The sequence below is a fragment of the Aphanomyces astaci genome (genome assembly GCF_000520075.1).
Source record: "Aphanomyces astaci strain APO3 unplaced genomic scaffold supercont1.5, whole genome shotgun sequence".
NCBI classification, from domain to species: domain Eukaryota; phylum Oomycota; class Saprolegniomycetes; order Saprolegniales; family Verrucalvaceae; genus Aphanomyces; species Aphanomyces astaci.
The window spans coordinates 718,413-732,187 of NW_009798268.1; the positions used below are offsets into that span (position 1 = coordinate 718,413).

At 50.9% G+C, this 13,775-nt stretch overlaps 3 protein-coding genes across 10 annotated transcripts; all 3 read right to left on the reverse strand.

The window, feature by feature from the left end:
* Positions 1-4: 4 nt before the first annotated feature.
* On the reverse strand, positions 5-2,322 carry H257_03011 (hypothetical protein). Its single transcript, XM_009826895.1, has 10 exons — positions 2,209-2,322; positions 1,987-2,156; positions 1,862-1,942; positions 1,428-1,812; positions 1,283-1,380; positions 1,017-1,235; positions 666-968; positions 468-617; positions 318-410; positions 5-275 (listed from the first exon to the last, which is right to left on the reverse strand). Exons 1-10 carry the CDS (start codon positions 2,261-2,263, stop codon positions 150-152), a joined length of 1,680 nt encoding a protein of 559 aa, XP_009825197.1. The 5' UTR covers positions 2,264-2,322; the 3' UTR covers positions 5-149.
* A 2,007-nt stretch (positions 2,323-4,329) lies between these two features.
* On the reverse strand, positions 4,330-7,114 carry H257_03012 (hypothetical protein). 6 transcript variants are annotated; one of them, XM_009826900.1, is made up of 12 exons: positions 7,035-7,114; positions 6,816-6,987; positions 6,691-6,765; positions 6,238-6,622; positions 6,061-6,161; positions 5,795-6,004; positions 5,437-5,736; positions 5,227-5,385; positions 5,088-5,180; positions 4,903-5,022; positions 4,475-4,843; positions 4,330-4,408 (listed from the first exon to the last, which is right to left on the reverse strand). In XM_009826900.1, the coding sequence occupies exons 1-11, from the start codon at positions 7,052-7,054 to the stop codon at positions 4,811-4,813; spliced, it is 1,668 nt and encodes a 555-aa protein (XP_009825202.1). In that variant the 5' UTR covers positions 7,055-7,114; the 3' UTR covers positions 4,330-4,408; positions 4,475-4,810. The 6 variants fall into 6 exon arrangements, with proteins under 6 accessions (XP_009825202.1, XP_009825199.1, XP_009825203.1 ...); XM_009826897.1 differs by having other exon boundaries at positions 6,816-6,991; XM_009826901.1 differs by having other exon boundaries at positions 6,238-6,765; positions 6,816-6,991.
* Positions 7,115-11,116: 4,002 nt separating this feature from the next.
* Positions 11,117-13,481, reverse strand: H257_03013 (hypothetical protein; the record flags this gene model as incomplete). Of its 3 annotated transcripts, XM_009826903.1 has the most annotated exons (11): positions 11,117-11,350; positions 11,426-11,572; positions 11,624-11,713; positions 11,794-12,063; positions 12,135-12,362; positions 12,413-12,510; positions 12,566-12,938; positions 12,999-13,073; positions 13,125-13,269; positions 13,333-13,412; positions 13,470-13,481. In XM_009826903.1, 11 exons carry the CDS (start codon positions 13,479-13,481, stop codon positions 11,225-11,227), a joined length of 1,644 nt encoding a protein of 547 aa, XP_009825205.1. In that variant the 3' UTR covers positions 11,117-11,224. The 3 variants fall into 3 exon arrangements, with proteins under 3 accessions (XP_009825205.1, XP_009825206.1, XP_009825204.1); XM_009826904.1 differs by having other exon boundaries at positions 11,624-12,063; XM_009826902.1 differs by having other exon boundaries at positions 13,125-13,412.
* Positions 13,482-13,775: the final 294 nt, after the last annotated feature.

Sequence of the window (13,775 nt, forward strand, 5' to 3'; positions counted from 1 at the left end):
AGAATGCGATGGCCATACTGTACTTTGACCTCCAAAATGTATTTAAGGCTCCTTATTGAAAATCCCTATTGTAATGTCCACTTCAACCAGCTGGGTCGAACCACCCACCACCCACTCAACTCGTGATGACCAGTGAGTGGTGCTGCTTCCTATTCTGCGCCCCTGATGATACTTCCAAAGAGCGGAATCACCACGCCGTTCGTTGGTGCATGTGACGTCGTTGAGGCTGCTGCTGCATGTATCGGAGACAAATCACGCTTGCACATCGGACACGTCTAAACACCATTGAGGATATGTTGTCTTTCCATCTGTTTTACCAGATTGCGCTGGAGCCACTCGCCAATGCAGTCGGGATGAAAGTGATGCTGGCAGGGCAATTGCCGCAGGCCTTCCTCGGCCACAAACTCGACCTACCACGAAGAACCAACATTACACCAAGGGCAAACACAACGATAGATCGACCGTACGAGACAAATGGGGCAAATCTCGTCCGTGGGATCTATCGTGGCCGAGGGCGTGAACGGGACGACTTTGAATTGAGCAATGTCGTCAGCAGATAGCCCTTGAACCCGCCCTGCTGCTGCTTGTGGTGCGGACGTTGCATCCATGACCAAACTCTACACAAATCGTGTCCGCATTCATTCGCACAAGCAACATCGCGGCACCTGTCGTCGTCGAGTGCTTTTGATCACCACGAGGAGGATTAAGAGGCATGCTGACAGAATGAGAAGCACGAGGCTCAGCGCCAGCACGGCCGACGTGAGATGCATCGACCGCGGACCAGTGGCCGTGGATGGACTTGCTCCTCGAGGTGACACCGATCCATTCCGTAGCCAGACGTCGCCGAGACATTGCACAAACCTGCCTCCATATACTACCACATTGCCATTCCAGACACTCATACGGTGGCCAAAGCGCGCCGACGGGCCGTCCATGTCGTCGTAGTTGAGTGGTCCCGCATATTCATTCTACCTTCGCTTTACCATTTCCAATTGAGAAAGAAACGCGTACAGTACCTGAACCGGTGAACTGTCTTCCACCATGTTGACCCATGGCAACAAAGATCCTTCCGCGGCCAGCGCGTCGGCAAACGCGACGCCCTCGCGTTGGGTTGTGGTGTCGAAAGCGAACCCGCCAAAGAACCACAGATACCCAGAGTCTGTGGCGACCACCCCCGATAGGATTCGATTGAATGGGTGGTTCGCTGTTAGTCTTGTCCACGACGGCAGCGACCCCTACTTTGACATGAACATGCCTTGAACATGGAATTGGTTTTTACTACAGAGGTCAACGGCAACATCCACGCGTCGTTGAGGATGGTCCACCGCGTGTCAAAGATATGCCGGCCGCTAAACACGACCATGTACAGGTCGCCATTCACTAAAGTACCATCTTTTGCATGACGATGTTGAGAGAGGAGGATGTACGTTGAATGGTCGTGGCAGCATGCGAGAATCGAGTTGTGGGCACACTCGAGTTGGACGCGATGACCACAGAGTGCCACGAATGGCTCTGGTACTCGAATTTCCACACGTCGTTGAGGTCGACTGGGGACAGGTAAAACACATTCGGGATGACCACCCCCCCAAACACCACCATGGACTGCGGAGTGGACACGGCCGTCGCTTGACTGCGGGCAGCGGGGCGAAAGGACCCCCCGTGGCCGCCCCCATCCACAACAGTCCACTTGCTTTGCACCGTATCCAACTTCCAAACGTCGTTCGTCTGGGTCGTACCATCGTTGTTGGCCGCAATCGCTTTCGGGTCAAAGCTCGTCCCTCCAAAAATGTACATGTCCGTGCCATGAGCAGTCTAAACTTGCCATTAAGTCGTCCTAGTGGGTAGGTTCGTTGGAACGCACCGAGACGTGATCGAAGCGAGCCCCGGGGTTGGCCTCGCCTGCAGTCGCGACTTGCAGCCATCGTTGGCCGAGAAAGTCAAACTAGATAGGCTACTTGAGATACGAAGATACGGAGCTCTTAGTACCTTCCACGCGTCGTTAAACACTGCGTCGCTCGAGTCCCCTGCCCCTCCATAGATGTACGCAGCGTCTTCGATCACTTCCAGCACAGTCCCCTCTCGAGCCATGGGCTGTTGGACCAGACGTGCGGACGCGTGAGTCCACGGCGAGCTATCGGCAATCGTGGGTGCAATGCCTACGATCGTTTCGTTGCAGTAAAGGACCACCATTGAGCGACTTTATAATACCTATCATCCCGCATGCACACAGTACAACGCGGCGGCGCATTGTGTGTGAGGTCATGGGAAGGCTGTCTAACAATGACTGCGCCGTGCGAAGTCCTATAAATAGTTGCTCATGTGTGTCGATGTGTTTGATTCCAAAGTACAACCCCCGTTAATGGGACACGGAAAACGCTTATCCAATGGACGGAATTGGAGTGCAATGCACATTCCTTTTTGCATCTCCCTTCAGGTATCCCTATGAGAAGTTTACACGGAAAAATGCTACTATTAGTCAAACTTACTCCTTCAATAGCTATGATTTTCTACTTCGTCATGTTGATCAAGGGCAAGAGAATGAGCTACTCAATGTCGATGCTTACAGGCAGAGGAATCACACTGGCGTTTGAAGGAACTCGTGGTTGCACAACCGCAGTGAACTCGACCAACTCTGGAGCAGTGGAAATTGAGGGGGGGGGATGTAAGAGTCAAGCCTCGCTTGCACATTGGGCACGTCTGTGTGTAAACCATTGATTGAGGTATTAATATAACGTGGCATTGTGACGTTGCCTGGTAGCGCTTGAGCTTTAGCCACTCGCCAATGCAGTGGCGAGTGGTTAAAGCTCAAGTGAAATTGATGTTGACAGGGTAATTGCCTGAGCCCATCTTGGGCCTCAAATTCCACCTGTCTCACTGCATTAGTCCAACTTCAATCTACCGTCATCAACATGATTTTGATCCTACACGACAAATGGGGCAAATCTCGTCTGTGGGGGGCTACAGTGGCTGAGGGTGTGAACGAAATGACTTTGAAGTACGTGGACAAGATAAGAAGGACGAGGCTGAGCGCGAAGCTGATTGATGAGAGATTCTTCCACGGATTATCAGTAATCGTGTCGGTCGAACTTTCTCCTCTCAGCACAACCGACGCGTTTCTAAGCCAGACGTCGCCCAGACACTGCACGAACCTGCCCCCGTACACGACGGCACTGCCCTTCCACACACTCATACGGTGGCCAAAGCGAGCGGACGGACCGTAGGAGTCGTCGACGTTGGAGCTTCCTGTCTACATGTCTTCGAATATGATGCAAGCGGAGGTGCAAATGGATGCTCAACCTGTGCATTGTCCTTCACGAAACTGATGATGGGAACCAAGGACGTTCCCGCAGCTCGCAACATGTGAGAATCGCGCAGTGGGCAAAACGGGACTTGGCTGCTATCGCCATAGCCTGCCACGTATGGCTCTGGAAATTGAACGCCCACATGTCATTGAGGTCCTCAGGGGGAGGTGGAATGCACTGGGGATAGATACTCCCCCAAACACAACCATGGCCTTTGGAGTGGACACGGCGGACGCCTGGCTCCGGGCTACGGGGCGAACGCCCGCCCTTGTTCGCCCCCGTCAATGGCAGTCCACTCTATTTGCACAGGGTCCAGATTCCACATTTCGTTCGTCTGGACTGTGCCGTCGTTATGGCTGAAACTGCCTTTGGGTCGTAGGTCATACCCCCGAATATATTCATATCCGGAGCCATATGAGGCCTGCAAATAAAATCGTTCGATCAACGTAATAAGGGAGGTCATAAAGGAGACATGGCTCACCGAAACATGGTTGAAGCGAGGCCCGAGGTTGGCTATAACCGCCAATTGGTCCCACCATTGGCCAACAAAGTCAAACTACGTATGGTGTGCGAGGGGATGAGACTTGATGGAGGGGGGGGGGTTGGTACCTTCCACTTGTCATTGTAAACGGCGTCGTTGACGTCCCCCACTCCACGATAAATATACGCCGCGCCCCCGATCACTTCCATCACGGTGCCCTCTAGTGCCATAGGCTGTCAGACCAGACGGGCGGACACTTGAATCTACAGGGAGTGGGCGGCCGCGAAAGTGTTGGAAGCGATGCCTACATTGAAGGGGCGTGGTCACATGACGTCAACAAATTGAATGACAGATACACGAACCGACAATCGCGTATGCCAACACCACAGCATTGACCATACGAACGCTGTGGCTCATGGGTTTGAATTTCTTTCGTAATGGTATTGTCGACTGTGCACTTGCTTATAGTCGTGGGGTAGGTCTGAAGTCCAACACTGCCGTTAATTCAGGATTGAGAATATCGTTTTCAATTTCTTTACGTATTACTGTCTCAAATTGTTGCATTTCGTCGGCTCAGTTGTCAAACATCGATACCATCATGCCTATAACGATATGTGGGCTGCGGCTGCCAAAAGCCAGGTTACTGCGTCAATCTTCCGTCGATGATTGCAAGGTATTTATATATTAATACCTATGACTCAAACGTAAATGTTGATTCTAGTGGTTCCGAAAGGTGGGACGGCGGTTAGGCGCGTGTTACAACATATAATCGTAGCCCCAGTTCAGACATCAAAGACTTCTTCACATTTGGCGGCATCATGCTTGCAAACATGGTAGATAAGCCAGAATCATAGGGTCGGATAACATTTGAAGGGGGAGTTGGATATGTATGGGGAAAGTATCATGCGGATGGCAATCAAAACCAAATACCCGACAATTGAATAGACCCAAAGGCCCCGCTAAACACAAGCACCATCGAGCTAAGGACGTTAGGGCTGGGTTAGGGTCTGTGGGGAACATGGTCGTGTTACACAGCCACAGGTCGCCGAAGCTCTGGAGACTAGGTATACAGTATCAGAAAAGGCGCTACTGGATGTCGATACTTCCAGGCAGAGGTACCACTGTGCCATTCGAAGGTCCATATGGTGGCACAACTGCATTGGACTGGACTGGATCTGTGACAGAGGCTTGAGGGGGGGAAGCTGTAAGGGTCAAGTCTCTTTTGCACATGGGGCATGTCTGTGTGTAAACCGTCAATTTGGATCGGTCTACATGTCGATACAGAAGAGGCTTTGTGCCGTTACCAGGTTGCGCTGGAGCCATTCGTCAATGCAAGCGACATGGAAATGATGCTGACAGGGCAATTGCCGGAGGCGTTCTTGGGCTTCAAACTCCACCTTCCACATGATCAACGTTAAATAGGTTCAATTTCATCGGCCGTACAAGGCAAATGGGGCAAATCTCGTCCGTGGGGGCAGTGGCGGCGGAGGGTGTAAACAGAATGACTTTGAATTGGGCGATATCTGAGGCAGAGATGCCCCCGGTTGGAGCTACTTGGCGCGTCGCAACGCGTCGTGCATCTGTGACACCCATGACCGAACTCTAGTCAAAAGCACATACTGTATCAGCAAACTCGCAACAAGTTGCCGTTACCTGTGCTGGTCGAAAGCATTTCACCACCCACATGGCGATATACAGACACAGGAACAAGGAAAGCAGGAAAAGGATGATCAAAAGCATAATCGACGTAAAACTCCTCCACGGGTCTTCAGTGGTCGCGTCGGTTGCTCCTTGCGTCGCCAAGGATGCATTTCGAAGCCAGACATCGCCCAGACATTGCACAATTCTGCCCCCGTACACGACGACATTGCCCTTCCACACACTCATACGGTGGCCAAAGCGAGCGCGCGGACCGTTGTTGACGTTGACACTGGAGCCTTCTGCATGGGCAGTCTAGAGGTCGTCGTTGTGTACAAAACTCATGAAACCACAATGTAAATTGAACGTGTACCTGTGTGCTGACCGTTTTCAAACTGACTATGGGAACCAAGGACACATCAGCAGCCAACGTGTCTGAAAATGCCACGGCCTGCATCTGAGAGTCAAAGGCAAATCCACCAAACAACCACATGTGCGACGAGTCTATGGCGACCATCCCCGACAGAATTCGACCAAATGGCCGGCTCACAGTCAGCTGGGTCCAAATTGGTAGGGCTTCCCCCTACATTGCCTCCAATTATAGCAGAGATCGACGTAAACACGAGGCTCCTCTTGTACCGATGTGGACAACGGCAGAACCCACGCATCGCTCAGAATTGACCACCGCGTGTTGACAATGTGCCGTCCACTGAACACGATCATATTCACCACACCATTCACTACAACCACCACACTTGAGCGACCATTCGTGTTTTTAGAGGAGGGAGTGTGCGCATGTAGTGTTCAGTACTGTACCTAGAATCGTACTCGCAACATGTGAGAATCGCGCAATGGGCAAAACGGACTTGGTTGCTATCGCCACAGACTGCCATGTATGGCTTTGGAAATCGAACGCCCACACGTCGTTAAAGTCGACAGGGGGGAGGTAGAAGACATTGGGGGTGAATACACCCCCAAACACAATCATGGCCTTCGGAGTGGACACGGCCGACGCCTGGCTGCGGGACACTGGACGAACGACCCCACCTTGTCCGCCTCCGTCAATGACACTCCACTCGACTTGCATCGAGTCGAGCTTCCACATGTCGTTCATCGGGGCTGTACCGTCGTTACTGGCTGAAACTAACTTGGAGTCGTAGGTCGTGCCGCCGAAAATGTAAATATCGGAGCCATATGTGGCCTGCATTTATTAAGAGGTATCATCGATCTTGCAAATTAATGCAGGTAAGCTGAATCATAGTTTTTTACCGAAACGTGGTCGAACCGAGGACCTGGGTTGGCCACTACCGTCAATTGGTCCCACCGCTGGCCAATGAAGTCAAACTACGTATGGAATGCCAGGGGATGAGATTGGATGGTGGGAGGCTTGGTACCTTCCACGTGTCGTTGAACGCGGCGTCGTTGGCATCCCCCACCCCGCCATAGATATATGCAGCATCCCCGATCACTTCCATCACGGTGCGTTCTCGCGCCATGGGCTGCCGGACCAGGCGGGCGGACACTTCAGTCCAGAGGGAGTCTGCTGCAGCTGGAAGGTTGGCTGGGCTGCCTACGTTTTCATGGGGTACTGTCTAGGTCTCATTTATATGTACCGATGATCACACATGCGCATAGCACACCATTGATAGCACGAGCGCTGTAGCCCATGAACTAGTCGAAATACTGTTGAAATGACCTTGCCCACGTTGCACTCTGCTATTAATAGTTCTGTGTCATTAACAGTAGGTTCAAGAAATCATAGTCCGCGACTCGCTCGTGGCGTTGAAATGCGATGGCCAACTCGTCTGGCAGTGCATCCCACTCACGGTACCGTAGTTACAGTCCATCAAGCTCGTACACACCTTGCCCCATCGTATCGACCAAGTCAACTGCAGCCAATGCAGCAGCTAGGCAGAACCGTTTTGTTTGCGAGTTGACCATCTTTAGGGATGGAGGTGGTCGCTACGACGGTCGTATATTGATGATGCTGGTACTTTATACTCCGGAGTATCAAGTAACGTAGAAAACCAATTTAAGGTGCTCGAACCATTTAGGGCGTGTTCGGAGCGACTTTTGTGTCAGCGGTTTTTTCAGCGGCTGATGGAAAAAGCCAAAAACCGCTGACACAAAAGTCGCTCCGAACACGCCCTTAATGGTGCACTTGAATCAGCCAATCAAATGTAGTCAAAATACTGGGAGATAACCTCCTTAATCTAATTAATACACGAAGTGAATTTTGGCGCCTGTCATGCGCGATCGCGATATACACGCGTTGAGCTTGACAGAGCTGTTCAAGATGTGCTTGCTGGGCGAAACGGGAAGCCAGTGGCAGCGTTCTCCAAGATACCCTACAACACCCTCATGAAGTATGTGCACGCGACAAAGGCCGGCACCACCACGACACCAAAGCGCCGCGGGCCACGCCCTACCATGCCGAGGAGATTGTGAATGACGGTAAAGTTACAAATACTTTCATTGTACACGTATATATATTTCTCACGAGGCTTATTACTACTGTAGTCACGGATGACTTGCACTCCGAACGAAAAAAGAAGCGAAGAGCGGTGCTGGTGCTGTGTCCGTGTCGCTGCCACGATGGGCCTCAAGCCCTTGCCTAATGGTCAAGTCAAAGCCAACCGCAAGAACGCTGTGCACGTTGTAGTGTAATTCATCGCATTACATGAAATACCTTTGCATGTGATGTTGGACCTCCAATTTTTCGTGCACACCTGGTTGTGGATTCCTAAAATGTCGGACTCGCGTCAATTTCAAAAATGGTCACTGACAGTTACTCACAACTGTATAATTGCATTACCTGTCTGGATTTAATATTTAACTGCTGAAATTACATAACATAACCACACAAAACATATGCAAATGGGTATACAAACTTTAAGCTAATTGTATGCACCAATAACTGGTTCTCACATTTTGAGTACATTTGCTTCGAAAATGGTATTTATGTCTGTCAAATAGATCGTGAAACACAATTTTTTGAATGTCCAATGAATCAACTCCGCTTTTTGGCCTCATCCAGCACTTTTCCGAATGTGAATCTGATGGATCCATGCTGAGCTTCGTTCCTTCCACCGCAGCGTCTCGGGAAAAGTGTTCTTAAATTGGTTTTCTACGTTACATAGCTATGTTCTACTATACTGTCCATACTGTCATCTTGGTTGACTTCACTGAATATACCAGTAGGTGACGTGAACGATGGGCAAAGTATGTATGCACTTGGTTGTTTGTCATCGTGGACGTTGATGTCTCCGCGGGTCATAATTCTGTGTCGTCGTTCAGTCCAGCCGATGCCGCCCCCTTGGGAGATGCAATGTGTCGTTTGCAAGGAGGACACGACTAACGCGTCACCATCAATATTAACATTTGCGTATAATGTTATCATAGATATGCCCACGAAATGGACATTTCAAGGCTTTACCTGACTTTTGGCCAGCCAGGTGGTGATGCTGGATGGTATCGAATTTTGGCAAGAGAGGTCACGAAGGCGGTTCTCGGGGCTCAAATTCAAGCAAATCGAGCACAAGCCGTCCTTCAGGGCAACAAACTACCGTATCTAAACGTTAGAAACAAAATGTAATATTCCATCTCATACGGGAACAAGTTTAAAGGCGGTAATTTCATCGTCCTCGAAGGCGAAGGGCGGCGGTGGCATCATGCGCACTTGGTGGGTATACTAGATGTGGACGAAGTTAAGAATAATCAGCCCACGACAGACGAACATCAATAAACAAAAACTCCACGGACCCAAGGGCGTTGGGACGGGGCTGGCACGGATTGGGGACTATAGATGTTACGCAGCTACATGGTGCCGTAGCTCTGGAGACTGGGTGTATGAGAAATGGTGCTACTCGGATGTCGATGCTTCGAGACAGTGGAAATACAGCGGGCTCGAAGGTCTTGTGGGCAGTCCTATCACGCTCGACTGGCTCTGTGGCTCGAGCAGTAGCTGGTTGTAGGGGTCAAATCTCGTCTGCACATGGGGCACTTCTATGTGTACACAATTGATTGTGGGTGTACGTACACATATATATGTCGATGTGGAATTCTGACGTTACCAAGTTGCGCTGGAGCACTCGCCTATGCACTGGACATGAACATGATGTTGACAGGGCAATTGCCGGAGGCTGTCTATCACACTGCATTAGAACAACCTCGTACTTCATACCATAGGAGGTAAATGGGGCAAATCTCGTCCATGGGGCTACGTGAACGGAACTTTGAGGCCGTAGCTTCTTACAAAAGGCCTCCTCTTCGAGTTGCGTGTCTCTTTGCTGTGGCGTCCATGGCATCGCCCAGACATGGCACGAATCTGCCTCAGTACAACTCGATATTGCCCTTCCACACACTCATACGGTGGCTAATGCGAGCAGACGGACCGTCGTCGACGTTGGAGCTTCCCGTCTACATGTCGTCGCATATAAGGCAAACGAAATGGCGATGCAAATGGCATTTCTACCTGTGCATTGTCCACGAGTGTGACGATGGGAACCAAGGACGCATCTGTAGCCAACGTGTCTGAAATTGCCGCGACCTGGGCCTGCATCGGAGAGTCAAATGCAAACCCACCAACCATCCACATGTGCGACGAATCAGTGGCGACCACCCCCGATAGAATTCGACCAAATGGGTGGCTCACAGTCAGCTCCCCCTACATTGCCCTCGAATTATATCAGAAATCGACGTGAATATGCGATTGCTGGCGGTACAGTGGTTGGCAACAGGAGCATCCACGCATCGCTGAAAATTGACCCTCCGCGTGTTGACAATGTGCCGTCCGCTGAACACGATCATAGTGTGCATGTTCGAAGACGGCAAGTAGAGAAAACGCTCGCTTCGTAATAGCCAGGATGATGCTAGACCCCTCGAATTGTACTCACAAACTAGTAGGAAAATCGTGCGGTGGACAAAACGGACTTAACTGCTATCACCACCCCTGCCACGTATGGACCTGGAAATCGAACTCCCACACGTCGCTGAAGTCGAAGGCCGTGAGGTAGAATGCATCGGGAATGGTTATACCCCCAAAACACAACCATGGCCTTCGGATTGGACGCGGCCGACGGGGACACTGGGCGAAAAATCCCCCGTGTCCGGTCCCGTCCACGACAGTCCACTCGCATGGCACCGAGTCGAGTCGTCGTTGGCGTCCCTGCCCCACCATAGATATATGCCGCGTCTCCCGATCCCTTTCATCACGGTGTCATCTTGCGCCATGGTCTGCCAGACCAGGAAGACAGACACTTGAATTCACGTGCAGCGGCAAAGTGGGGATGTCTACGCTGAAGGAAGAAGATGACATGCAACAGTTGAATGACAATACATACTGGCAATCGCACAGGCCCACGCCACAACATGATCACACGAACGCATAGCTCATGGGTTTGTTTATGGGTGAAGAAATGGCATTGTCACCTTTGCAAGCTTTGCTATTATACATCACAGCTTCCACGATACTCAGGTGGGCTTCAAACTTGTTCATCATTCATCTCATCTGAATTCTCTCAAATTGTACAATAGCTCTACGAAGTACTATTAGTACATATTCTTGCTGCCCAACACTAACGTTATATACAGATTTCACGGTAGCACACACGAAGCACAAGGATGTGTGTTGAAGCATTTCCACACCTGGAGTTGTAGGAGTTCGCAACAACGATGGTACATTCAAAATCTAGAGGCTTGTCATGTCGCTCGGTTAGATTGTACCTTAGTTACGCCCATCTTAAACGAACGTGCACAATGTGCCAAACGCATACAATAAATTTCATTTGGTTGTTGTCACTTGTCATCGTGGTGTATGCGTTGATGTCTGCTGCGCCGGAGCGGCGGCTGTAACCCTATGTCGTGCGACGCGTCCAGCCCACGTCGTGGCCTTGGGTGACGCAAGGTGTCGTTTGCAGAGAGGGCACGACTACCATTCAATTTTGTGACGATTGCGTCGATCATAGATACATCCACGTTCGAAATTGACATTTCAAGGCTTTACCTGACTTTTGGCCAGCCAAGTGTCGATGCAAGCTGGATGGTATCGATGTTGGCAAGAGAGCTCACGGAGGCGTTCTCGGGGCTCAAAGTCGGCCAAGCAAATCGAGCACAGTTCGTCCGACCCACCGCCGTCCTTCCGGGCAACAAACTATCTCAAATTTAACCTTAGAAATACCAAATGTATTACTCCATCTCGTACGGGAACAAGTTTAAAGGCGGTAATTTCATCGAATGAAAGTCCTCGATGGCGCAACGGCGGCAATGGCATCATGCGCACACGGAAGTTAAACTAGAAATGCACAATCTTTAGGATATGGCCAAGGTATGAAGGAGGGGAAGGGTATATAATGAGGGGGAGTGGATTTGTACTGGGGGAAAGCAGATACGGATCGCAAACAAACACAAATAGCCCACGACCGACGAGAGCCAAAATACGCTGACAAACACAAACACCACCGAGCTAAGGGCGTTGGGACGGGGCTGGTACGGATTTGGGTCTGTGGGGAACATGGTTGTGTTGCGCAGCCACAGGTCGCCGTAGCTCTGGAGGAATTTACCGCCAAACACCAACACTTGGTCGCGCCACACGGCCATGGCGTGGTGAAATCGGGCGTGTGGGCTGCTTCGGGTGGTTTCGTCCTGTTTGGGTAATCATTTGGACCATCATTCGAGCTGATATTATGAGGGCTATGTCAATGCAGGAAACGTACTGAGCTTGTGTAGTCATAAAATAGAGTTACTTTGTTGTCCATTAATGACGCAATGTCTGCAGCCACCGTGTCGGAGTATGCTAAGCCGTCCCGCTCGCTGTGGCTGTAGAAAGCAAACCCACCAAACATCCACAGGCTTGAGCTCACGCTCACAGCACCCCCAAAGAGGCGATTGTACACAGGACTCACAGACAGCAATATCCACGTTGGCGCCTCGTCATTGTCATCCTAAGGAAGGAGTTAACGAATGGTCCGAGTTTTCTCAACACGTCACTTACAAGGACGAGCGGCAGCATCCACGCGTCGGCGAGGACAGACCACCCATCTCGAATGATATGTCGACCGCTGAGGACAATCATGTGGCGGACGCCATGCACTAGAATATAAGAATCAGGATAGCGACTGGATTATTTATCAAGAAGGGGGGGTACCTGTGACAGTGGTAGCGGTGTGCGAGAACCGAGGCAACGGCAAAGGGGTGTTTGCCTTGGGCACAACTTCGCGCCAAGTCTCGGTATCGTAACGAAACTGCCAAATGTCGTTAAAGTCGGCCGCGCTTTCGTTAGAGGAAGGTAGCACCACCCCCCCAAACACCACCATGGCATCCCCCGTCGGCACGGCCACAGCCTCAGTGCGAGGGGCGGGGAGGCGATGGATGCACGAAGGGGGCGTGATTTGGACCCACTGGTCGATTAACGAGTCTAGTTTCCACATGTCGTTCATCTGGGAGAGCGTGCCGCTTTGTAGTCGACTTGTATTCGACACGGACCCTCCAAATACATACACGTCCGTGCCATGGGTTGTCTGTGGACAATAGTTAGTGAGACAATGACACCGAGACGTGGCCTACAGGTAGCTACATACCCCCACGTGGTCAAATCGATAGCCGGGCGACACTGTCGTGACGAGTCGGGTCCATTCCAGATGGAGCAGGTCAAACTAGATGAAGTCAAAAAAGTTTATTCTTCTTCGTCGTCTGCCTCAACATACCTTCCACGTGTCGGTAAACATCGTGTTGTTGGTCAGGCCACCGTAGATATAAGCAATATCGCCGATCACTTGAAGGATAGTGCCTTCGCGTCGAGCGGGGCTGTTGGCATCGGGGCCAGACAACTTGGTCCATTTACCCGTAGTTCTGCGAGCTGCTTTAACAGTGTACCAAAGCAATTCACACAAGGCATGCCATCGCGAAACGTACCCAGACTCGAGAGAACCAATGGAGGTAGAACAAGCCACCACCACGAGCACATGCTGGTGTTTGTTCCACCAAACTACACACTGTCCACCACGATGATAGATTGACATTTCGGCTAAATATAGTTTCCCCATAGATACGTGCGCCGCCATGACAAGTATCGTACTGGACGCTGAATTGAAGTTGTTGCTAGCGTGTCGTTATGCTTTCACAGAACTGTGCAAAGTCAAAACGTGCAGACAGACATACAGATCTTATATGCTATACTTAACTCGTGCCAACTCCACGCCAACTCCCCATTGTTCCAGAACCGGAGAACCATATATATTCTACTCCCGAAGAAACCTCAACCATCCAAGGCGGTGTTTGCTTGTCGTACACGTTACTGAATGTGTCTCTTCCGCCAATAATGAGCACACGATAGGGCGACGAGGTGATGATATATG

What these genes read in the sequence shown, in the direction of transcription:
- H257_03011 (XM_009826895.1), bottom strand. Translation starts at nt 2,263, where the DNA reads ATGACCTCACACACAATGCGCCGCCGCGTTGTACTGTGTGCATGCGGG. An exon ending in GTGTGCATGCGGGATGATAG is followed by an intron (nt 2,157 to 2,208) that starts GTATTATAAAGT and finishes AAACGATCGTAG; the next exon opens with GCATTGCACCCACGATTGCC. An exon ending in AGTGGCTCCAGCGCAATCTG is followed by an intron (nt 276 to 317) that starts GTAAAACAGATG and finishes AATGGTGTTTAG; the next exon opens with ACGTGTCCGATGTGCAAGCG.
- H257_03012 (XM_009826897.1), bottom strand. Translation starts at nt 7,089, where the DNA reads ATGGGCTACAGCGCTCGTGCTATCAATGGTGTGCTATGCGCATGTGTG. An exon ending in CTCGGTTCGACCACGTTTCG is followed by an intron (nt 6,623 to 6,690) that starts GTAAAAAACTAT and finishes TAATAAATGCAG; the next exon opens with GCCACATATGGCTCCGATAT. An exon ending in TGAAAACGGTCAGCACACAG is followed by an intron (nt 5,737 to 5,794) that starts GTACACGTTCAA and finishes GACGACCTCTAG; the next exon opens with ACTGCCCATGCAGAAGGCTC.